The 25,102-nt window shown below is 42.6% G+C and overlaps 1 protein-coding gene across 3 annotated transcripts; it reads right to left on the reverse strand.

The window, feature by feature from the left end:
• Window positions 1-561: 561 nt before the first annotated feature.
• On the reverse strand, window positions 562-24,340 carry FAM114A2 (family with sequence similarity 114 member A2; the record flags this gene model as incomplete). 3 transcript variants are annotated; one of them, XM_080699024.1, is made up of 13 exons in its annotated part: window positions 562-696; window positions 2,693-2,746; window positions 5,478-5,550; window positions 7,328-7,467; window positions 8,250-8,369; window positions 15,149-15,228; window positions 18,614-18,737; window positions 19,317-19,475; window positions 19,986-20,120; window positions 21,057-21,157; window positions 23,205-23,297; window positions 23,712-23,811; window positions 24,131-24,340. In XM_080699024.1, the coding sequence occupies 13 exons, from the start codon at window positions 24,338-24,340 to the stop codon at window positions 562-564; spliced, it is 1,524 nt and encodes a 507-aa protein (XP_080555150.1). The 3 variants fall into 3 exon arrangements, with proteins under 3 accessions (XP_080555150.1, XP_080555149.1, XP_080555151.1); XM_080699023.1 differs by having other exon boundaries at window positions 24,110-24,340; XM_080699025.1 differs by lacking the exon at window positions 23,712-23,811 and having other exon boundaries at window positions 24,235-24,340.
• Between the last annotated feature and the right edge of the window lie 762 nt (window positions 24,341-25,102).

The raw sequence follows: 25,102 nt of genomic DNA on the forward strand, positions 1-25,102 counted from the left end.
AGTATTTTTGCCTGAGTGTTCCACTAAACTTTCTCTAGAGCTATTACTCTTGGACTTTCTACAAACATTTCTGTGTGTGTGTGTGTGTGTGTGTGCAACACGCGTGTGTATGTGTGTAACTAGGGATTAAACCCAGAAACATTCTATCTCCAAGCTATACCCCCAGCCCTTTTTATTTATTTATTTATTTATTTATTTATTTATTTATTTATTTGCTGGTTTTGTGTTGTGTTTTTCTTTGAAACAGCGTTTTGCTAAGTTGCTAAGGCTGGTCTTGAACCTATAATCCTCCTGTCTCAGCCTCCCAAATACTGGGATTGCAGGCAGCATCACCATGCCTGGCTCAATTATTTCTTCTCAAATACGTTTTCAGTTACAACAACAGGGAAGATCAGTGTGAGCACCTCAACACCTCAACCAAATGGAGAAACAACCTCCCTACACGGATTCTCCTGCCTGAATTTGTATGTACTCAAATAATCCTTCTCGTTCTTTTCTGCAAGTGTACCCTCAAGTAGCATTTCTTGGCTCTAACAAATCCAGGTCCATTTTCTCCATTCCTCAATGTTCTGACAAAGGCCTCTGGACGGGCAGCTCGTGCCCGGACGATTCAGTCTTGTTCTCAATGAGCGAGAGCTCCAGCACAGGTAAGAGCAGCTGGAAGGCATCCTGGATGTAGGAGGCACTGTTTGATGCCTAGCAGGATTCAAAAAACAAGAAGATGAAAAATCAGTACATAAAAGAGAAAATATGCCCTAAGACTACAAAAGAACAGATTAATATCTGCAATATATCTGAATCCACAGCTTGCCAAATGAGAACACAGACTTGACTATCACAAGAAACTCTATTTTAGAGGACAGAAGGACTAAGCTCTTAAGATGATACGATAGCACCAAAAAAATGCTAGCTTTTTTTTCCAACTTGCCCATCAGAAGTGGTAGCTTTGGCAGCCTGCTCAAACTTGCCACTGGAAGCGTATTTACTCCTCAACGGAGTGGGCAGTCTGTCACGGCACTGCAGTCAATTACTGGAAGAGGCTTTACAAGGCCTGAATCCTGCACCGATAGGATTTCCAGCCCATGATTATAGCTCCCCTTCCACGGCCTCAGTGCAATCAGTGAACACAAATGTGAACAAGGGACGCTGCTTTCAGAGATCAAAGTGTACAGAAAGACTTCTATCTGGCGCAGCAGACGTATCTGTGAGAAGCGTTACTGAATCATTATGCGCAAAGACTGCCAGCCTTCACTGAGATCTGACAAGCGCTCACACCAGAAGAAAAAGACACATACTTCACTGCACTAAGATAAAAACGTACAATTTCAAGGACAAAAAGATTTCAAGTCTGTAAATGAGAAATACCAACTCAAAAGAGCAACAGGGAGCCCGTATCAAGTGAGATTACCTTTTCTAGATGTTAAGAGCTAGTGCTCCTATGCAAACTTTAGTGTCACATTTGACAATACATTTTCCAGCCAACAGACCTCAGAGACCATCTAGTTAAATCTCTTATTTTATACCTGAAAATAGTAAGACTGACAAGAAGGAAAAATCCTGATCCAGGATTATACAGCAAATCAAGGCAGGATAGATTGGGCGCCTGGGTTTGCAAAGTTCCTTCAGCTCTCCACTCTGCCACTTGCTAAATCGTGACCTATACTTTAGAAAAGTGTTTAAATGACAAAAGAGTTCTCCTGACTATTCACAGAAAACTTTACACTTAAAGAATTAAAAGCATTTCCTTCCTGGTCTTTTTTTTTTTTTTTTTTTTTTTTTTGGTGGTACTAAGGTTCCTGGAAGCCCTTCTACCTCCAGCCTACACTCCCAGACCTATTTCATATTTTTTTAAATTTGGACACAGGGTCTCTTAAGCCAGCGCGGCTGGCTTCGAACCTGCATGATCGTCCTGTCTCCGCCTCCTAAGTGCGGGGATTACAAGCGTGCGCCACCACCCCGGGTCCCCTTCCTGGTCATTTAAAAAACATAAAACTAGAAAAGTAACAGTACAGTCATTTTGTAAAATTCATATTTAAAATCACGTAACCAATTATCAATATTTCTCCCCAAGACTAACATAAGTAAGCAGATGATCAAAAGTAAGTTGCCAGCACACATTAACTTCCCAGGCAGAATTCCTAAAACGCGGTGTCCTGAAGCAGTCACAGAGGGAGGAAAGTCGCAGATCATGGGACCTTCTCACACCTCCTTTGCCAGGGACTTAAAATCTACTCCTTAAATCTAACAAGACTGTTGAGGAGTACGCAAAATGGATACCTGCTTGACAAAAAGAAGCAAGACCTCTGAAAGTAAAGGACAAAGTGCTTTGTTGGTAAGGCCTCCCCTGCCCGAGCCTAAGGTGTTGACAGGCAGGGCTTGCCTGCTTGCGATTGTCAGCCCTGCTCCAGGAGGCGGCTGGCTCTGAGAACTGTCCAATACGCTGTCAAGAGGTCATGACAGCAGGATGCTCCTTCCATTCCGCTTCACCTGAAGCCTCAACTTTATGCCTTGCAGTTACTAAGCAGGAAGTAGACATCAAACATATCCCCACACTGGTCATATCTGCACCAGCCTGGCTAAACTACCGACCTGGTGAGCAAGAACGAAAACGGCCAAACACTAAGGACTCAGCAAGAGTTAACCAATGCATAATGCCTTACGAGTCAAAGACGTAAAATCAATTGCTACTAACCTCTAGAAATACTGCGGTGATTAATGGGTTAAGGACATCTGCCTTTTCTTTAATCTAGAATAAAGGATAAATACCGTCAGTAGTGTACCTTAAAAACAGCACTTAGAATATAAGCCCACCTTGAAGCACACACTTGTAAATATAAAGATACCTAGACAGAGAGAGCAAGATGTCACCTCTGAACAGTAAAACTCTAAGCATTTTACATGTCGTTTTTACACTTTTCTGTGCTATTCAAATTGAGAGTGTACTGCTTTACAGTTCTTGCGTTGACTTTCAACAGCAATGTCATTTTGAAGAGTGTGGGAAAGGTACATCTGAGCACAAACTTTGTAACAATTTTAGAGTAATGTGTAGATATGGCACATATGCTCAGAAAATGAAATTTGCAAAAAGAAGCTGGGCTGTTTGGAACAGCTTCATTTCAAGCAAATTTAATACTTGCATGTGCTCACATTTCATAGCTGATTCGCTGTGTTAAAAGTGCCTTTATGGACACATAAAAATAGCAGGGCTTAGAAGATTAGTTCCAGGAACTCTTTTAATAAAATACTTTTTTCAAGAAATTTACAAGCCCATCATGAATCTCCCAGATTCTTGTCCTCAAAGGACCTCTGTCAGCAGTGCCTCCTGCCCCACATCCCTGACTCCCTCCTCCTCGACCACAGCAACCCCCCATACTGACATACTGGCTCCAACATACTGACCAAAAATCCTAACATTTTCTGGAATTTGCACACACGCACGCGCGCACACACATTCGTTATCCAGAGCAAATCTCATTAAGCCAATTTCACTCCATATTGTTTTACAGAGCAGCTGTTTTTTTTAATAGTCAGCAAAAACAAAACCCAAGAGAAAAAAATCTATATTTCAGTATTATTCCTTATAGGAATAATCTAATTTCAATTTTAAAAATTTAACTTGGGCCACAGTAAAACAAATTTAGGGCCCCAGAGTAACTGCTGCCACACTAACACCAATATAACTATTAAAAAGTTATTTTCACTTGCTTATCTAAAATGTTCTTAATTTATCTCAACTCATGATTATTGGTTTCTCAATCATCTTCTATAATTCATTCACACGCTGTCAGTACTTTTTTATTATTCCAATTTTTAAAAATTCAGCATTAATTACAGCCCTCTCACTAGCTAGCAACTACGTCATATGAATGTTACAGCTGTCTAAGTAAGAAGCTACTCTCACCAGGGTCAAAATTGGGGACTTTTCCAGTATAAATCTCAGAGAAAAGCACAAAGCATAGACAAAAACAGAATAAAAGAAAAGTCGTGAAGATGATTCTAAAACCCATATGGAGCAGCCAGGCATGGTGATGCAACTTGTAATCCCAGCACGTGGGAGGCTGAGACAAGAGGAACACAGTTCTTGGACAGCCTCAGCTACTTAGGCCCTTTGCAACTCAGCAAGATCCTGTTTCAAAATAAAGATAATAAGGCCAGGTGTGGTGGCGCACGCTTGTAATCCCCGCGCTTGGAAGGGAGGATCACGCAGGTTCGAAACCAGCCGCGCTGGCTTAAGAGACCCTGTTTCCAAATAAAAAAAAGTATAAAAATAGGTCTGGGAGTGTAGCCCAGAGGTAGAAGGGCTTCCAGGAATCCCAGTACCACCAAAAAATGAATAAATAAAATAAAAAATAGGGCTGGAGGTGTAGCTCAGAGGTAGAATACCTGTGGGTTCCAGCCCCAGTACCGCAAAAAAATGAAAATAAAAAAAAAAGGCCGGGTGTGGTGGCGCATGCTTGTAATCCCCGCGCTTGGGAGGCAGAGACAGGAGGATCGCGCAGGTTCGAAGCCAGCCGCACGTGCTGGCTTAGGAGACCCTGTTTCCAAAATGAAAATGTAAAAAATAGGTCTGGGAGTGTAGCCCGGAGGTAGAAGGGCTTCCAGGAACCCCAGTACCACCAAAAAAAAAAAAAAAAAAAAAAAAAAAAAAATATATATATATATATATATATATATATAGAAATGCTCGAAGCCCAAAATGATCATAAAGCCTTGAAAAGAACAAAAATGGAGAACTTATGCTTTTTTTTGCAGTACTGGGGATTGAACCCAGGACCTAGCACATGATAGGCAAGTGCTCTACCACTGAACCTCATTCCTCAATCCTTTTCATTTTATTTTGAGACAGGGTTTGGCTAAGTTGCCTAGGCTGGCCTTGAACTTGAGATTCTCTTGTCTCAGCCTCCCAAGCAACCGTGAGATAGGCGTGCACAACCATGTCCTGCTACACTCACACTTGCTGATTCAAAACTTATTACAAAGCCACAGGAAGACAATATGGGGCTCACATATGGAAATTCACATATAGATCAAAAGGGTATAAATGAGAACCCAGAAATACAACACAGAGTAGTATGCAATAATAAAAAGGGAATACTACACACTGAGACATAAATAAACTTCAAAAACATGACACTTAGCAAATGAAATGGTATGACCTCATTTACATGAATGTCCAAAACGGGCAAATCTAGAGAAAAAAATAAATCTGTATAGCCTAGAATCAGGGAAGAGTGAAGGAGAAGGAAACGGGGAGTGACTGTTAAAGCGTAAGGATTTTAAAAGAACAGTGATGAAATTTTTCTAAATTACATGATGATTTGATAATCATAGTAATAATTGTACATCTCTGAAAACATATTAAAAAACTGAACTATATTTATACTTGAAACACATGAATTTTATAGTATACAACTTCTGAATAAAGCTGTTTAAAAATGCAAAACAGACATACGCCCATAAAAGAAATGAATTCTTACCCCAACAGTTGTTAGGCAGGTGGTGAACTCTTTAGACAAACAGGACAACTCTTTACACAACATAACTGTCATCCTAGAAAATAAGTGAGAAAAGTAAGAAAGGCTGCTTCTCTCTCTCTCTCTCTCTCTCTCTCTCTCTCTCTCTCTCTCTCTCCCTCCCTCCCTCCCTCCCTCCCTCCTTCCCTCCCTCCCTCCCTCAAAAAATCCTTTATGGTAAAATGTGAAAGAAGGCTTCCAAAGGTATGCATATGCCTAAATCAGCAACTTAAGGTATTTGGGGACCCATTTGAGCCAATTTTCATGCTACAGAAAAGAGAAATTTCACTCCTTAGAAAACATTTTGCTATAAAACTCTCTAGAAAGTACAATCAAGTTAAATCAAAGGAAATAATTAAAATGCACTTGAAAGACACACTACTTAAAAGACCCAGCATTCCAATTAGAAGTATAGTTAAAGCAGATATGTATTCACTCAATCATTCATTTACTGAGCAAATATTTATGGAAAGTCTTCTCTGTGCCAGGCACTAGTCTGAGCTTGGTATCTATCAGTGGAAAGCAAAGTTCCAGTTTTCATGGATTCTAACTTCCTTGCTAATTAATGGGAGACTAGACACACACACACACACACACACACACACACACACACACACACACACACGTACTAGATGGTAACATGAGCTAAGAAAACAGGCAGAACAAAGGCTGAGGGAACGGAGCTGCTGGCCTAGGCTGCCATGCAGGCAGGCATCTGAGAAGTGACATCTGAGTAGAGGGCTGGATTCTGTGAGGAAGGGCCACTGGAGGAGCACCCCAAGTGGCAGGGACAGTCGCTCGTCCACACAACAAGCAGTTTGGGGTGCTCTTCTCTCATTCTTCAGGGTGTTTAAGACAAAACCGGCCTCCTCTTAGAGGATCTTGCAGGGCACAATGCTGCTGCTGCTAACCAGGAGGTCTGGGGAACACCAAGCATCCTAACTCAGTGGACACTCTTTTTCGCAATAAAATTTCTCACTTAAACTAGAAAATCTAGAACCGGGCATGGTGGCGCACGCTTGTAATCCCTGCACTTGGGAGGCTGAGTCAGAAGGATCGCACAGGTTCGAAGCCAGCCACAGCAACTTTGTGAGACCCTGTTTCCAAATAAAAAATATAAAATAGGTCTGGGAGTATAGCCTGGAGGTAGAAGGCCTCTGGCTTCCATCCCCAGCAATACCACCAAAAAAAAAGAAAAAAAGAAAATCTATTTAGAATCACTTCTGTGATTACTTACTATTTTACTAATTTTTTAAATATGTTTGCTCAAAATTAGCAATATGGTGAGAAAAAAGAATGATTACACAACTTAGATTTGTGTCTAAATCCTGGGTTGTACAACCTGAGCAGATTACTTAACTTCTCTAAGCCTGCTTTTCCTCTTTGTTAAAGCTGGACTAATAATCACTTACTCTTTGGGTTGTTGTAAAAATTAGAAATAATACATGTAAATCCCTTAGCATGGTGCCTAGCATATGATTAGCTCTCAGTAAGTAATAACTAATATTAAGGATTAAGGCTCTTAGAACTATTTGTTTTTACTTACACTAAATTCCATTCCTATTAATACTAACAATCTGCAAATAAACAGTTTTCAGAGCATGGGTCAGTTAATAAAAAAGGCAGGTTTACATTGTAGACTTATCACGGCCCAATAAAAAGACAAAACACCCAACATAAACAAGCCTCTCACATGTGAATAGGTGTGATATGAATAATGCCTTGTTGAAAGAGAAGTTTCCAGAAACCTGGAAATTAGCCAAGAAAATTCCTTCCACAATTTGCGTCGTTTAGAGCGAGACCCTGGGACTTACTGGGAGAGCGCACGGCTCCTTTCCACAGCTGCCACGCCCTGCTCCCGGCCGTGCAGCACCAATGCTGCTGTTTTGTGGAATAGTTCGATTGCGCAGGCAGTCAGTTCTGCAAGGCTCCGGATCGCAAACGCATGGATATCCTGGATGGAAAAGCAAAGCCCAACAAAACAGAACATTAGATTTTTGTTTGTTCTAGTCTGAGAGAAAATGACACCAGATTGTTTCTCTCATACCGAAAAACTCAGCAGTTTGAAAGTAGCAGAGGCTAATAGTTGCCTTTCCATAAACACCTTCATCTTTCATAGCAGCAAAACCATTTTATAACTGAGCTCATAGGCTTTCCTAAAGGTGGGTGCAATCATGTCACTAAGTATTGGTCAGAGATTAACACAAAAGTGACTGATGGCAGCTTCAGGAAACTCCTCGTGGCATGCGGCACACGGACCCTGCGCTTTTGATTTCGTGTTGATTTATTTTTAACTCACTCCTCTTTTACTAGAGTCTGGAACTACCCTCTTGAATCACAAGGCAGAAATGACAGAGAGGAGCTCAACAAAACGAAGGCCCCCCGGTCCTTGGCTGGGATAACCACCCCTCAAATCTACTAATTCATCACATCACATCTTCCCACTGATGGAGCACTAACACACCCAAGCCGAGTAACAAACACACCACTTATGGTAACTCTGAAATAAATACTTATGTTTTTAGAGTTCTATTCTTTTAAGAAAATAGGTAATGGTTAGTGATATTTATATTATGACATAACTGATATTACTGATAATAAATTATATAATAAGCTCTCGATTATGATTTGCAGCCTATCTTATTGCACCTGTGTAAATTTCATTGAAATAATTACAGAATTGGAACCTGGGATTTAGTAGGTTAGGAAAAAAAAGAGCTCAGTTGCCCTGGTTACCTCTATTGAATTTTTATTGACTTCTTCAGTATTTTCTGCCTCCAATTGTTCTTCTTCCTCTTTCTCTGCTAATGGCGTGCTCAGAGAAGCCCTGATCCACTCGTAGGCAGCATTTCTTGCCTAAATAGGGAAAAGTGATTGCACACTGACAATTCAGTTCAACTTGGCACAATTGCTATGTGCCCGGCAGGAACACATCAGCATCCTGGAAGCCAACGCGCCCTCTCAGCTGAACGCCATCCTGTTGTTCAGACCTTATCTTAACTAAATAAGAACACTTGACACTTGGCCTGCTATATGTTCTTCCTTTCTAAGTTTCTCTGATTCTTTGGCTTTTGTTTTTAAACTGAGCTATAACACATATAAGTGGAGCTCTAACATATATAAGTGAACATTAGTGAAGTGTACAAATCTTTAGAGTACAGTGCAATAGATGTTCACTTATACCCTGGGAATGCAGCCTGGTGGCAGAGCACTTGCCTAGCATGTGCAAGGACCTGGGTTCAATCTCCAGCATCACACACACACAAAATAATAAAGTTTGCAAGTGCAATGCCTGTGAAAGTGAGGACCAGCTCAAGACACACAACATCCCTCATCCTCAAAAGGACCTTTATGCCCCTTGTTATTCCGTCCTGCCCAAACTATCTTCCTCCTCCTGCCTGAAGAAAACCACCTCTCTCCACTAAAAATTAACCTTAACTGTTTTTTTTTTTTTTTTTTAATATTTGGAAAGAGGGTCTCTTAAGCCAGCACAGCTGGCTTCGAACCTGCGTGATCCTCCTGTCTCCGCCTCCCAAGCGCAGGGATTACAAGCATGTGCCACCACGCCTGGCTCACCTTAACTGTTTTTGAAATGCATAAAATGAAGCCATAAGTTCATTGTCTTGCAGAAGACCAGGCATTTAATCATTCTCTGAATTTCCAATCAGATGGGCACCCCTTCAACTTAGTACCATTATACACTAAAATCAATCACGTCTCCTAACTAAATGACATATTTAGTGTGGTTGTAGGGTATCTTACTTGGCTTTATACACCCACGGCCTTTCACACTGTAGAGAACACCTATTGCTTTTACCTGGACCACATCCCAATCTCCTTTTCTTTTGGTAACAGGTTCTGGATTCTTGTCATTTTAAGAGTTTATGCAGATTGCTTATATCCTAAGGCACCAATGATTGGCAAATGATTCAGGTTTTGCTACTAAGAATATTAATGTCCCTGTCCCCATACTGACTGGTTATGAATGGAAAAGTGTCCCCAAATCATGTCACAGGACCTCCACAACATCTGGTAAAGGAAAGCCCTTTTTCTGTTGGATCTAATCAATTAGAGAAAATACCACCACCACCAACAACAACAACAACCTGAAGCTGCCAGTGATCATCTTACTACCACGTGGGAAAACTAAGAATGAAGCCAGAGGCTGGCACAGCAGTGCACACTGCATCAGAGCACTTGGGAGGCGGAGACAGGAGGAGCACAGGCTCAAAGCTACGCTGAGCAACTCAGTGAAACCATGCTTCAAAACTTTTCTAAAAAAGGGAGGCTTGGGGGTGTAGCTTGGATGTAGAGTGCCCCTGGGTCAATCTCTAGTACCAAAAAATAAAAATAAAAATAAATCAAGCCGCCTGCATAGTAGCACACACCTGTAATCTCAGTACTTGGGAGGCTGAGACAGGAAGATCATAGGAGGCAAGCATATAACAACTTAGACTTTGTTTCAAAGTAAAAATAAAAAGGCTAGGGGGGTTCCTTAGAGGTAGAGCACGCCTGTGTTCAATCCCTAATACTTCACACATACGCACACAGAAAGAATGAAGCCAAAGGAGAGTAAAGCAGAGCCGAGAACTGGGTTCCTGGCAAGACAGCCCTGAAGCCAGCCCTGCCCCTTGAGTGCCTAGTTTGTTTCGTTGGCTGTTGAATTCTTTTCTTCTGCTAGTCTGATCTGAGTTTCTGTCATCTGTGCCAGTGTGTACTGGTTTCTCAGGAAACCTTTATTGCCATTAAATGAATGCCTCCCCCCCTTGATTAACCTTACATAGACAGAATGTGCCCAAAGCTGAACCTGGTACTAGGAATGCACAGAAGACCTCGAGAGTCATTCCAACTAAGGTAAACACAGGCTTTAGTACTGAGCACGTACGGACCCAGGTAGGGCTCACCCAGGGCTACAAGCAACTGAGCTGAAGCCAGCCCTGTGCATCCAGCAGACACTCATCTCAGGGATCTCCTATAGCACAGGACTGCTCACAGAACCTTCCTAAACCATCTGTGTGAGCTAAACTGTCCCATTACTGAAGCATTAGCCTTTCAAGTTCACGACAGTCACACAGAATAAACACAGCAAGCTGGGCGTGGTGGCGCACGCTTGTAATCCCTGCACTTGGGAGGCGGAGACAGGAGGATCGCACAGGTTCGAAGCCAGCCGTGCTGGCTTAAGAGACCCTGTTTCCAAATAAAAAGTACAAAATAGGTCTTGGGAGTGTAGCCCGGAGGTACAAGAGTTTCCAGGAACCCCAGTACCACCAAAAAAAAATTAAAAATAAAAATAATAAACACAGCAAAGGTGAGAATTAGGACACGTGGGGCAGTGAGCTGTATGGCAAGACCAGAATACAGGGAACAGCATTTATTCATTTGCTTATTACAAATATGAACTGCACACTGCTAGGTGCTGGAGACTCAGTAATGAATGCTACAAACTAGGAGTCTGTTCCTCCTTATTCTGGAAGAGAATTAATAAGCAAGTAAACCAACACACACATAAAGAAAACAAACCCATGAGACGGTGTCATGTCGAGTAGATGGTGGGAAGCCTGACTTCAGGTAGACCAGATGGTCTCTGAGTGAACATGGGCTGAAGTCTGAAGGTAACAGGAGCTGGACATACAAACGCTTGAGCAAAGACAGCTGCAGGCACCGGCAGTCGGCCTGGTGTGTCTGGGGAACAGCACACAAGCAGCGTGGGACACAGGCTAGGAGCGCGGGAGGAGGCTCACCACGTGCCGAGTTTAGGAGAGAATAATGACAGCTGAAGCCTAACGGAGAGTCCTAAGAGTGAACTGACAGTCCAAACGGTGTGTGAAACTATACTCTCTTTAAAAAGATAAAATGGGAAGGGGGGGTTAACTTATCTGATATCTAAAAGAAAAACTAAAACAAAAGAAAAAGAAAAACAGCAATAAAGTCACCAGAAAAAACCTGACATACACTTAAAACCCTTGGAGGAGCTCTCAATGGGCACAGAGGTCCCAAAAGACCTCTCTCAGACAATACATGACGTGAAGTCATTACGAGCTATGTGCCAACACAGAGAGAGGACCACCCTTTCCCAAAATCTTCATGTCTTTGACTCCCAGAATTCAGTCTTTGACTTCCCACTGCTGAGATCTGGAGACGTAGGAATTAAAGGCATCTTTGAGCTTAGCTTCCCCAACAACTGATTTTTTTCCAGCAGAAAAAAAGTGAGTCCAAGCCGGGCGTGGTGGCGCACACCTGTAATCCCAGCATTTAGGAGGCTGAGACAGGAGGATCGCAGTTCATGGACAGCCTCAGCTACTTAGTGAGGCCCTTTGCAACTCAGTGAGACCCTGTTTCAAAATAAAGAATAAGCCAAGTGTGGTGGCGCACATTTGTAATCCCCACACTTGGGAGGTGGAGACTGGAGGATGGCTCAGGTTCAAAGCCAACCTCAGCTACTTAGTGCGGCTCTCAGCAATTTAGTGACACCTTGTTTCCAAATAAAGTATAAAATAGGTCTGAGAGTATAGTCTGGAGGTAGAAAAGCCCCTGGGTTCCACCCCCAGTACCACAAAAAATAAAAAATGAAAAAATAAAGGTTAGGGCTCAGAGGTAGAATGGCCCCAGGTTCCATCCCCAGTACTACATACACACACACACACACACACACACACACACACACACACACACACGTGAGACCTGAGGAGGGCGTGGCATTCGCCTGAGGCACATGTTCAGACTCCCAGGGCTTCTGCACCCTTCCCAGCCTCACACAATGGAGACCAGGAGGCCCTGACCCCCAAATGGCCTTCCATCGACCAATTGGAAGACTGCTTTCCAAGAATAGCTAGACCCACCAAACAGATAAGGAGGTCCTGGCCTTTTAAACATACTTACCTATTAATGTGATTTCTATGAATATAGGAACTATCTTTCAAATTACTTAGAATAATAAAGGATAGCTGAACATATGTTTATTTATTGGACATCTAAGCGTGGAGAGTATCAGGCCTGCTTCCATGATGTGCGCCATCAAAGTGTCTTTTTACAACCATCCAGGCACTTTGTAAGAGATCTGTGTGTATTAACACATTCAGTTCTTACAAAAACCCACACTGTTCTCGCCTCATAGAGTAACTGAGTCTAAGAGAGGTTAAGGAACACGCTCAAGGTCACACAGAAAATAAGAGGTAGTGGAGCTGGAGTTTAAGAACCAGTTATATATAGATCTTGACTTCAAGAAATTTAAGATTTAGGTTGGGAACCAGGCATGACAATGCACAGCTATAATTCCAGTACTAGGGAAGCGGAGACGGGAGGATGGCAGGTTTGAGGCTAGCCTCAGCAACTTAGTGAGATCTTGTCCCAAAATTCTAAAAATAAATAAAATAAAAAAGGCTAGGGTACGTGTAGCCCAGATGTAGAATGTTCCCGGTTTCAATCCTCAGTACCAAAAGAAAACAAATAAAATATCTAGGTTGGGAAGAAAGATACACACATTTCAAAAAGTATATTGCCTACTAGCTTGAGAACACCTAGTGCTCAGGTCTTGGTCAATAATACTAAAAAGGAAAGATGGTTTCTGGAAGAAATTGCTAATCCAAAGGCTGAGACATGGAAGGCACAATATGAATCCATAATCTCTTACGTCAGGAAATAAAGTACCTACAAAATGATGGGAACACATCCCAGAGGCCAGCCTGAAGTATAATTTGAACATTAAAATAATTAAGGGCAGTGATGAGTTAGATACCAGTGGGGAAAGTAGAAATCCATGAAACCATACCCATAACAGACCAAAAGCAAAGACAAAAACAAACAAAACAAAATGGGAGCGGAGCTCTGGATTCAGCAGAATGCTCGGAGCCAAGCGCAGTGAGCACTCAAGCTGGAAAAGCCCCCCTCCCCGCAGTATTGGGGGTGGAACCCAGGGCATTCTGCCTTCGAGCTACACCCACAGCCCCCCCCCCTTTTTTTGAAACAAGTTCTCACTATGTTGCAGCGGGCCTCACTAAATAGCTGGGGCTGGCTGCAAACCTGTGATCCTCTTGTGTCAGCCTCCCAAATGCTGAGATTACAAGCATGTACCACTATACCTGGCTCTGGAAAAACCATTTTAAAATCTTTGCAGTAAAGGCCGATGCAACAAGAATCATAAATAGAAGCTAAAAATGGGAAAGGAATTATGACGGCAAGCAGGATATTTATAGGGTCTTATAGTGTCTCTCCACAGAAAGCTTACAGCAGCAAAATAAAATAAATCTTAAGTCTCTAGGAGAAATCAGAAAACATCACCAATGAGAAGCGGACAGACATCATGTGCCTTTAGATGTGACAACCTGGGTAGGTCAGGCCATCACTTACGCAGTATTCTGGCCCAGGAATGCATAAACTAACTGTGAGCATGACAAAGCATGATATAAACCCAAAATGATGTTCTGTTGCTATAAAGGAAAGGGAAAAGCCTGTGGTTTTCAAAAATGCCAATGTCATAAAAGGCTGAGAAACTATTTAAGATCAGAGAATAGAAGTTCATCACAATTAAACAGAACTCATCAAGTCCTGGCTCCAGTGTACTCCAGCTGACAGCTATACTGTGGTTGTGTAAGGGGGGCAACCATATCTTTAGGACATACATACTGAAATATTTAGAAGGGCTATAATGTTTACAGCTTACTCTCAATTGGCTACAAAAATAATGTATACACACACAAATGATTAAACAAATGAGGTAAAATATTAACACAGTGAATGTGCATAAAAGATATACAAATGTTTATACTATTAAGTTTGATATTTCTGAACCAAATGAATACTATCATCAGGTTGGAAGTCCTACAGCCAAGGACTACAGTTGCACGAGGGAGATGAGCTGCCGAGGAAAGGCGCTCTCTGGGCTGGGGATGCTGGAATGAAACACCAAGCATCACCTTCCCTCCTCCAGGGACAGGGGCAGAAACTGTGCTGACCGTGCAATGGCCATCAGCTGTCTCTGGCTGCCGACTGGTCCTGAATCGTCTCTCCAGCCTGGGAGGGGTGGGTGTACAGGCAGGAGCAGACATGACAGGGTGGAGAGCATCCCATGAGCAGGCACTGGGACACTTGCTCCGGAAGCACCCTGAGCTTTGCTGAAGACTCTCTGTGTTCCAGATGTAGAACAGCAGCTCAGGAGTCAGCAGCAAAGACCAAGGCCCTGGCCAGGGCTCTCATCTCCACATGCTAACGGTCACTGAGTCACTGGGCTCCAGATGCAGACCTCCAGCTCTGCAGCCGGGGAACGCATCTTGTCACCTCTGCCTACTCCCAGCCCTCAGGTGAGTCAGACCTCAGGAGAGGCTTGCCCTTGGCATTATGAGGTTTGATCAGCACTGCCAACTTTAAAGGACCAACACTGTGGACTAAACTAAGCTTTCAGACAAGCATTCCAGATGAAAACAAGTAAGGATGGGACAGGAGCTGAGAGGGGGGCACAGGTGCAACATTCTGATGTGGGGGAGGAAGAAGGTAAAAGGTGTAGAACCCTTTTCTGGGTACACAGAGACTACATCTTTGAATCTGGTGACACCCCTCGCCAGAATTTACAATCATATGTTCTTTGTTTAATAAATTCTTTAAAATAAAATCATGAAAATTACCAACAAGTAATAACTTACCCTGGCAAGTTTCTCTGGTTTGGAGGAGACATGCAGCTGGGAAAACAGCTCTGTTATCTCTTTGGCAAAATCTTCATCCCCTAAAAAACCAAGTGCCATGTAAAACATTCCAGAAAGCCTGCCAAGGATGGTGAGGAGGGTGAAGAGGAGGAGGAGAAGGGTAGCTGCAGCAGTAGCATGAACAAGAGCAGCAGGAGTTGACCTGAGCGCGGGGTTTCAGGGCTTCGCAGATTCCTTCAGGGTAATCTGAAGAGGGCTTTGATCGCGGTGTGGTCCTACAGGCCAACTGGAGAAGCACAGTCGTTTACTAGAGGCTTCTCTTCACCGTGTCAAATGCCTTCAATGAGCTTGATGAGAACCGTCCTTAACCCACTGAGAAGGAGAAATGAGAGCTCGAAGACGTCAAGTGAGTTCCTGGAGAGCACGTGCAGGCAGGAGTCAGACCAGGCCCTTCCCACCACTCTGGTCTTTTCATTACATCCCAGGAAAATGAACGGAGAAGGGGCAACGTAACGTGGAGTACTAAGCAGGCCCTGTGCGTGTGCTCCCGAGGAAATGTTATCAGGTTGGAACGGGCAAGATGAGCACACGTTAGCCAGGGGAACGGGAAGTTTCAGGGAAGGAAGGCCAGTGCAGACCCAAGTTAGGTACGGTGGGAGCACAGGAGGAGGGTGGAAGCAGCCTGGGAGCAGAACAGGGTCCAGACAACAAAGGGCCTCAGGCGCCACAGCGAGGAACCCGCCTCTACGTGGAGGGAGTGAGGGGCCACCGAGTGATCTTAAGCTGAAAGCGACATGATTAAGAACAAAAAAGGAGCTTGGCTGAGGCAATGATCCCCAACCCAGAAGGATCAATAAGAAAAGAGAAGGGAAACCATTCCAGAATGTCAGAGGATGGTAAGGAGGCTGCTGGAGTGGGCCTGGGGAGATGCCGGGGACCAGGGGTACACATAGCAAGCGCACGACCTATAAAACCGCTCAAGACCTCTCAACACAGCAGCGATGCTTTCTTTCCCTCTCCCACATCTCAATCCTAGCCACCACCCGCTGTGAGGCCCAGGGCGCGGCTTCTCTGCACCCTGGAATGCAGAGGGAGCCCTGCACACAGAGCCTTTCGGCAGCCACAGGTTACATGAGCATTTCTCCATCACCAGGCTGGAGCTTACAGGGCAAATTGCTACTTGCAGGGTGTGGATTTGGGCTGTCCCCCAGCTCCCATGGAAACAGGGTGGCAATGGTGGAAGCGGGGCTTGACTATAATCCACAGTAGTGGATCTACCTGGGTGGTAGCCCAGGCCAGGATGGTGGGGCTGAAGGAGGTGGTCCCGGGCTGTGGCCTGGGTTATACATGGCTCCTCCTCCTTGCTCGCACTCCAGCTTCCGGTCTCCATGATGTGAGGAACACAGCCACGTGCTTGCCCCTCTCTCCGCTTCCCACCACCAAGCCCCGAGACTTGTGGTCCCCGGCCTCACACAGACCGAGTCCAAAACTTGTAAGAAAACAGCAAATAAATCTTCCTTCCTCTTGGTCACATGGTCAGGCCTTTGGAGGACAGCCGTTAGAACACTGAGACACACTACTGCTTCATACCTGGCGCTCACCCGCAAAGTCCTGCTGGGGCTTGTGCCCTGGCTTGGCTCTCCACCCACTATAATTTTGTCTTTCTCTCTTGACACATAAGTCAGAAAATTAAAATAATGTAGTGATCTCGAGTGTAACATAGTTTGGGAAAACGCACTGATAGAACTCTGACCTACATAACTCATCGAAACAACCCCTAATTGCAGCCCACTATGAAAAATCTAAAACCTGACTCTTAAGTAGAAACTGTATTTTCCCAAATAAGCACTAATTATTTGGGTTCAAGAAATTAATCTGAATCCACAATGGGACACTCAAATCTCTTGTGATATATTACTTTAAATATATGAAGAAAATTCAAACTCACAGATACACAATTAGAAAAGTAAAAAGCCTTTACAGATAATCAGTAAAGATTATCCTTGGATATTCTTTAATACTACAGGAAAACTCAATCAGTGGTCATCTCTTAAAGGTTAGTTGCAATGAGCCTGAAACCATATCATAAAAATTTGGACTCAGAATTATTAAATTAAAATCTACTACTCTATTGTTTCTATGTAAGATTTTATACGATCATACATCAGTCATTGGGCAAATATTGGTTCTATGAAATGCACACCTTCCAAACGCTAGCACACTTCATTGTAAAACATCCAAAGATGGTAATATTTGTTAATATCACCACAGATATCATCAGAACCCATAAGCAGCACTGGGAAAATCTCAAGCTCGCCACAGCAATAAGTATGCCTTACAACATTTTAACTTTATTTAGTTTGAGTTTTTGCCAGAAGTCATAAATACGTAAAGGCGTATTATATTCAAAATGAGAATGTTTTCAAGAAAATGTCTTAGTTTGAATAGTCTGTGCAACTCTAGATGAAAATGGTATCCCATGGCAAAAGCAATTAAGCTCATGACTCAAAGAACGCAACTTTGCTCTCGAGATAAGCACCACACTTCACTATGCGTCACGAATATGAAGAAGCACACCTCAGAGCCGGTGCATCTCACTAGTAAATACATCTCCACTGCCTCATCGGCGACCAGGTTACATGAAATTGGCCTACCTATTTTTCCTGTGAGCACATGGCTGTGGAGACACAGCGAGACTCGTAGAGTTGGTGCCCTGTCCTCACCCGGGGCACCAACACCAGCAATTTTATCCATCACTCTCTTCATCATCAGTGAAAATGTCCAAACAGTGAAAAATAAGAATAAAAAATGCTTTAGAAGTAAGTTACATTGGATATTACTGTGCAGCCTTGACCCGGGCCTCCCTGAGGGGTCCTGGGCACGCGAGGATGCACAGAACACACTTTGTGAACACTGCGTGCTTTGCCACGTGGCTGACAGACCTTAGAGAATGTGCTCACTCGTGATGTTCACACTGACTGTCTTACCAGGAAAAGGAAAAGCTGCATCATTAGATTTCAGTTTCCAAAAGAAGGCAGTTAACACAGAATAGATCTTAGAAATATTTACAATTAAAATGTTAAAGTAAAATAAAACAACGGATAGAGTTAATAATTCATTGGCCAGGAACTGTGCTTTATATGAGCCACATTTCCTGACAATTTTGAAAAAAATGAGTCATTTTGACATTTACATGTCCCAAAGGATGCAAATGTTAAAATTCAGGATAAAAGCGCATGTGACAATAAAAAGTCTGGCAAGGACAGAGGAAACGTGGACAGGAGTGACTTGCCCACTTTGATGCCCACTCGGGGAAAGACTGCGGGAAGGGGTTTGCGTGAACAGCCTTGCCAAGAAAAATCAAATGAGGCGAGTGTAACTAGAGACTAATATGTATTTCAAGGGCAACGCGGAGCAGGCGGACACGCCGCACCTCCCCGCTCACACGCTCAGCGCTCCCATTACCTTTATTCTCTTCCTCCTCTTCCTCACAAAACTCTGCCAGGGAGAATGCTTCTTTGAGTTGCTCTAACTCATGCTTTAGTGTCTCTAATTCTTCTCCACTTAGAGAATTAAGGACAGACTTCACCTGAATGAAAATAAAATAAGAAACTATAGGTGTATGAAAAGAAAAAAAATAATTCTCAAATGGAGAAGAGACTACAGGTCAAAGTGAAGTCAACTTTATGAGTTCACCAGCCAAAGCAAGCTCCTCTTTAAGAGTCTTAACACAAGAGGCCAATTACTGTAGACAGACAGAAGAATCTGTATTCGAAAAATACAGGGGAGAGATGTGTGGAAATTTCAGGGTGCCTAAAAAAAGCTTTAAAAGTAGGGGGAATTAAATAGTCTTGAAACTATTAAAAACCAACAGGTAACTGTATACAAATTGACAGAAGAAAAAAATAAAAAAACAAATGTGCTATTATTAAGAACTCTATTAATGTCCTTTTATGTGTGATTTTAGGGAAATAACCCTTGACTCATCCTATTTCTTTCTAGCAATTAATTCTAACATTAGTTTTTGTTTGTTTTGGCATAGTACAGAAAGTTTTAAGCCTCCATCGGAAATCCGTTTCATCTTCCAACTGTGCAAAGAGAAGAGAGCTCTGCACCATTCCTTAATCCGAAGATGTGTTTTCAGTTGGGATTTCTGGTTTGGAATTACCTTTATTTCACTTTCTCGGGAAAGCATCTCCAGAGCTTCTAGATGTGAAAGGCCTTGAAATTCATCAAAGAGTAGCCCATAATGAGTTTTCTTGTCTGTCTCCATGGTAACCTCATTGGCGGTCCGTAGCTCTTCTCTCTCCTTGGCCTCTCGTAAAACCTAAAAGAGATGGCGGCATCACGCCACAGCACACAGCACCCACCGAGAGCTCAGGGGTGAGTTTCGAGAGCGGAGCGAGCGGGGCTGAGTGGAGAGCACTGCCCTTTCATTCTCCACATTGCAGTTCACACCCAAGAGACTCAGGAACTGCAGCGAAGAAATGGCAACATGGAATTTGATGCTGGACAGTCAAATCACACCCAAGGAACCTGGTGTTTCTGCGAAAGTGGCTTAAACGTTAATCTAGTAAACAACTCTGACGGGGTTTAGTACTTTGCAATGCACCGACAGGAAGCTCATACAGGAAAAAAAGAGAGAGAGAGAGAAAACAAAAGAAATGGACGTTTTTCTAAGCATTAGAGCTGTCAATGCCTATACCGACTAGCCTTAAGTTTTAAAACTCACTGAAGATTCTTCAGAAGGAAACACCAACAAGGTCCCAAGTTAACAAAGACAAAACTGCAAATCAAAACAGGAACAAGACTCAAAACAAGATAAAGAAAACAGCACCTGAGACAATGTAGAATTCCGGTTCATCAGCCCCTTGGTTCTTTTAAATCCAGGATCTCCTTCTGCTATTACATCCATTGTCTTTTTCCCAATGAATTCTAAGGCATCCAAACCCCCACTGATAACGCTCTTTCCCTAGAAGACACACACAACTTCATTATACCAACAGTGAGAAAGTGCATTTGCATATTTTGATTATTTAAAAGCAGCGGCCAACAAGAACAAGCACTGAGAAAAATGCGGAAAAAAGAAGTAATCATACACTGCTTTATGAAAATGTAAATAAATAAAAACACTTGGAAAAACTGTTGGTCAGTAACTACTACAGCTGAATGACGCAGCAAAGAAAATACACACAAACTGCAACATGGATTAGATATACAAACAATGCTGTGCGAAAGAAGCCAGATGCCAAGGGAACACACTGTACAATCCCACATATGTAAACCGTGAGGAAGTCGGGACGTGGCTCTCTAGGTGGGAAGAGGACACAAACTGGGGAGGGGGAGCGCCAGACACGGGTAGTACTGTTTCTCAGTCTGGGTATATTCAGACAGTGAGAATCCAAATTAAAAGCTTAGGAGTTCATTTTCTGTACACGTTATACTTCCATAAAAAGTTAGAATAAAGAAGTACAAGCCATCTAAGCTGGTGTAGCAAAGACACTAAATATCATCTATAATTCTCTTTAGAATGTTTATCATCTACAGTTTTACAAGTATCTGTCTTATCATAAATTATTTATCTGGTCACATTTCTCTCTGCTTAAATAATGCAATTTTGAGAAAAATACTTTTGTAAAGCAGAGACATTTTCTAGAACCACCAAACTAAGAATTCCTGGTCCATAAAATATTAACCCCATTGCCTCTCCATTACTTCATCCTATACCCCTTCCTTCATTTCTTAAAGAGAGTCATGATACAGCTCTTATTCTACCCGAAGGCGGCTGATCTTCAGTGATCTGAACTCCCTTAAGAATAATTAGTCCTCGTGGCTTTTCAAGAAGGGGAAGGAGACGCACACTCGTGTTTACAGTGAGAGGGAGCAGCTCCGTGTGCTGTCGACTCACCGTGCTCTGAACAGCCGTGGAGATGGTGGAGATGGTGGAGAACACGCCAAAGGGCCCAGCGGCCGGGGAGGCGTTCTCATTCTCTGTCGCATTTGGCTCGCCTACAAGAGGAGGAGAAAGGAAAGCCCACCACTTGTTTTGCTTTATTAGTACCTGTGTGACCAAAGAGCAGACCCTGCCTTCTACACACAAGACCTCAGGCCTTTCAGTTGTATTATTTTAAACTACTTGCTCATTTTATACTTTAGTGGTGCATTATAATGTACATCATGATGAGATTCAACGTGCTGTATTCACACATGCGCACAGCACGTGGCATATGTGGCCTTTTTTTTTTTTCGTGGTCCTAGGGATGGCACCCTGGGGCATTCGACCTCTGAGCTACACCCCCAGCCCTATTTTTTATTCTTTATTTTGAAATAGGGTCTCACTGAATTGCAGAGGGCCTCACTAAGTAGCTGAGGTTGTCCAAGAACCACGATCCTCTGGTCTCAGCTTCCCAATTTTACAATCTCAGCTTGTAATGCTGGGATTACAAGCATGGGCCAACACGTCCGGCTTATATTTGCTCATTTTAAATGAAAACTAAAATAGGCAACTCTTTTTCATTTTCATTTCAAAAATAAAATCCAGTCTTCTGAACAAACTACTGACCCATAGGACATCAGAATACACACTGCATGACCTCAGTGATGTGATTTCCTGAACAACTAAATCTATAGGGCTAGAAAGGAGATCAGTGGTTGCTGAGGGAGTGACTACAAAGGGGCAGAAGGAACAGCTGTGGGTAGTGAAAATAGTCTAATATCTCAACAGTCTATATAGATACAGGAAAGTACAGTATACAAACAAACTGTAACATACCTCTCAAAATGTGTACTACTGTATAGCTAAGAAGAGTAAATTTTACTACATGTAAATGATAACTCAATCTTTCCCAGAAAATTATGCTCATTAGTAAGAACTGAACAGATATGTATTATGAAGATATTTCACAAACCCAACTCTCGATATAGAAGTTTCTGATAATGCTCCAAATTCACTCTTTGCTACCATATAAACATAAGACCCTGTTCTATGCGAGAAGAAATAAGAAATACGCTGAGGGCTTCTGAGGAAACTCTACCCTCTTTAAAGACAGTTGCACGAGCAGAAATGACACTTCCTATCCATCTCCCTCCTGACTCTGAGCAGAGGTGTCCCAGCACACTTTGCTTGGAGGTTATCTGACAACCACTAGGAAACCCGAGCTGGAGAGGAGCCCACCCAGACCCACCGCACTGTGCACCTCTGCAGCAGCCTGCTTCTGGAGTTCAGTGGTGACAGAAGAAACCACGTGAGTCACATACTCCCTGACTGGCAGAGTGGTCTAGCCGATGCAGCCATCACCGAGAACAGGGCCGCACAGAGCCCTCTGCCGCCATGTGTGTACAAGGTGATCTCATCTCCCGACCACAACGGACCCATGGACAAGTGGCCCAAGTCTAGGCTGACCTAATTCCCTTTCCCAAGTATACACAGTGGGAATCTCTGATGGGCATGAATACCGGGATTCAACATAAAGACGGTGCTGGGAAGATAAGCAGAGTTAGTTTGCTTCAAGAAAAAAATGATGTGAGTGAGCAAAGAGAAGCAACAGTGAGAGACAGGATGGCCCCTGAGAACGGAGGGAGCCAGCCAGGTCTCCAGAGCTCTCTGTCCTGGCCCTCCCGATCCCTGGTGATAATCCTGTCTTCATGGTCAAAGTGGAAGTATGCTTCCCTTTGATCTGGAAAAGCCTCCAGAATAAAATTTCGCCTTCACTAAAATCCTATAAAAAATGTCCACCCCCAACTAACACATTAAAATGCGTCTCTCGTCATGACAGATTCAAATTCAGCTAGCTCTTTGCCAATAACGCCAAGCAAAAAGTTAAGCAGTCCTCATATTCTACTTTGTGGCCTTATTTATTTAACACCAGTTCTTTGAGATCATTTCATAGATGTGGAAAATGAAGGAAACACAAGGCTGAGTCCACAAAGCCTCTATCAGGAAGCTAAAGATTCCAAATCCTCTTTCTCACACAGTCCCATGATGCTTTGATTATTAGATGTTCAAATAATATATACTGAACAATGAACGCAATATTCCATTTTAATACAAACTTACCTGCTGCAAAATTGACTTCAGTTGAAATTTCAGTAGGACTAGGGATCCCAAGAGAAGTCTCTGCTTTCTCAATGACATTTGAAATACCTTGTCCTAATGAGAAAAATGAAGACACTTTTTTGCTCTTCATTACCAAAACCAAAGAAACAAACCAACATCAAACCTGCACATTTTAAAATCATTATACACACATGATATGTTATTTTAATAACCAAACCTAATCCTTGGGACTATCTCCTTTAAAAAAAAATTGATTCACCATCACCAAAGTATAAGTTTACATTAACAATTCCTAGACTTCGACTTTCTAATGAGAAAATGCCTTGAACTCTAGTGGCAGCATTTATCAGGCCATCATTACTCATCATCTTAAAACTACAAAGCCTTTGAGCAATCATGGAAGGAAAAAATTTAACAAAGTCATTTGTAACTCAAAATTGTAAGTAAAACACACACACACACACACACACACACACACACACACACACACACGACTGATCACCTTACCTACTGTGGCGACTGTGGCCGAGGCTGAGGAAAGCAAGGCTTTGCCCCAGCTTCCCCAGTAGCCCCACCCGGCCTGGGGAACATCTTTGGAAGCAGTCTCCTGTTTTTCCCAATAAGAAGAAAATCCAAAGACAAAAAAAATTGTTAAAGTTAGAAGAGAAGGAGACCATACTGACAAGGTAACTAATTAACAGATATACTGCTTGACTAACATGTTTATTTATCGGTATGTAAATACCACATAGGAAAGAAAAGTACTAACAAAGGCATTTATAAAACTAAGAAAATTTTATTTTATGGTTATAACAAGAAAGAAGTATAATCCTAAATTAATATTGGTTCCAAATCCCTTTCGATCCCAATATTTTCAAATCCAAGTTTTTTAACAGATACTATACTTTGACTATAGTCTGTGATACCTGAACAGGGAGAATTTCTGGAGTTTCAAGGTCACTGGCAGGTTTGACCTCTGGTCTCTTCCGAGTGGACACTACAGGTTCTGAGTGACTCTCTGGCTTGGCACTTTGGTTGACAGACTCAGAATTCTTGGCTGGCTCATGGTTTCCATCTTCAGAGACAGGGGTTGCTTCAGTTTTCACAGGACTCTCGGTATCATCTTTATCTGACATGATTAGAACATTACCTGATAAAAGAAAGGCCCATAAAAATTTATTTATGTTTTTCATATAATTTATTAGTTTAGACCTTTTGAGAGTTTCATAGATTCACATGCAAGTGTTAAGAAAAAATAGTGAGATCCCCATATACCTTCAGCAGTTTCCCCCCAGTAACTGGCACAGGTATAAAATATCACAGCCAGGATACTGACGATATCATCCATCAATCTTATTCATATTTCACCAGTTTTACAAGCACCAATTTGTTTGTCTACAGTTCTATAAAACATTATTTACATATGGAGTTACCCCTTAGTATCTGCAGGGAATTAGTTCCATAACCCCTGCTAATACCAAAATCCATGCAAGTTCCTTATACAAAGTATTTGCATATAATTTAATGTGCCCTCTCATATAATGTGGTCATCTCTGGAATGCAAACAGTAGCTAACACAATGTAAATGTCACATAAATGGTTCTTACACTTCATTATTTAGGAAATATTGACAAGAAAAATGTCTATACAGGTTCAGTACAGATATAAGTTTTTTCAGTCTGCAGTTGGCTAGATCTGCAGGTACATGGATTCGGGGGCCAACTGCATGGATTATGTGACCACCCTCAAAACGCGCTCGATCACGAGAATCCTGTAGGCTCTCCGTTTTTAGCCACAGCTACTTCCTACGCTTCTTCCAACTCAGAGCAACCAGAAATTGTTTTCACTCAGCCTAAGTCCCCCCAGATCCATTTAGGCTGTATCAAGAGTTTTTTGTT

Source organism: Muscardinus avellanarius (genome assembly GCF_963383645.1).
Source record: "Muscardinus avellanarius genome assembly, chromosome: 7".
Taxonomy (NCBI): Eukaryota; Metazoa; Chordata; class Mammalia; order Rodentia; family Gliridae; genus Muscardinus; species Muscardinus avellanarius.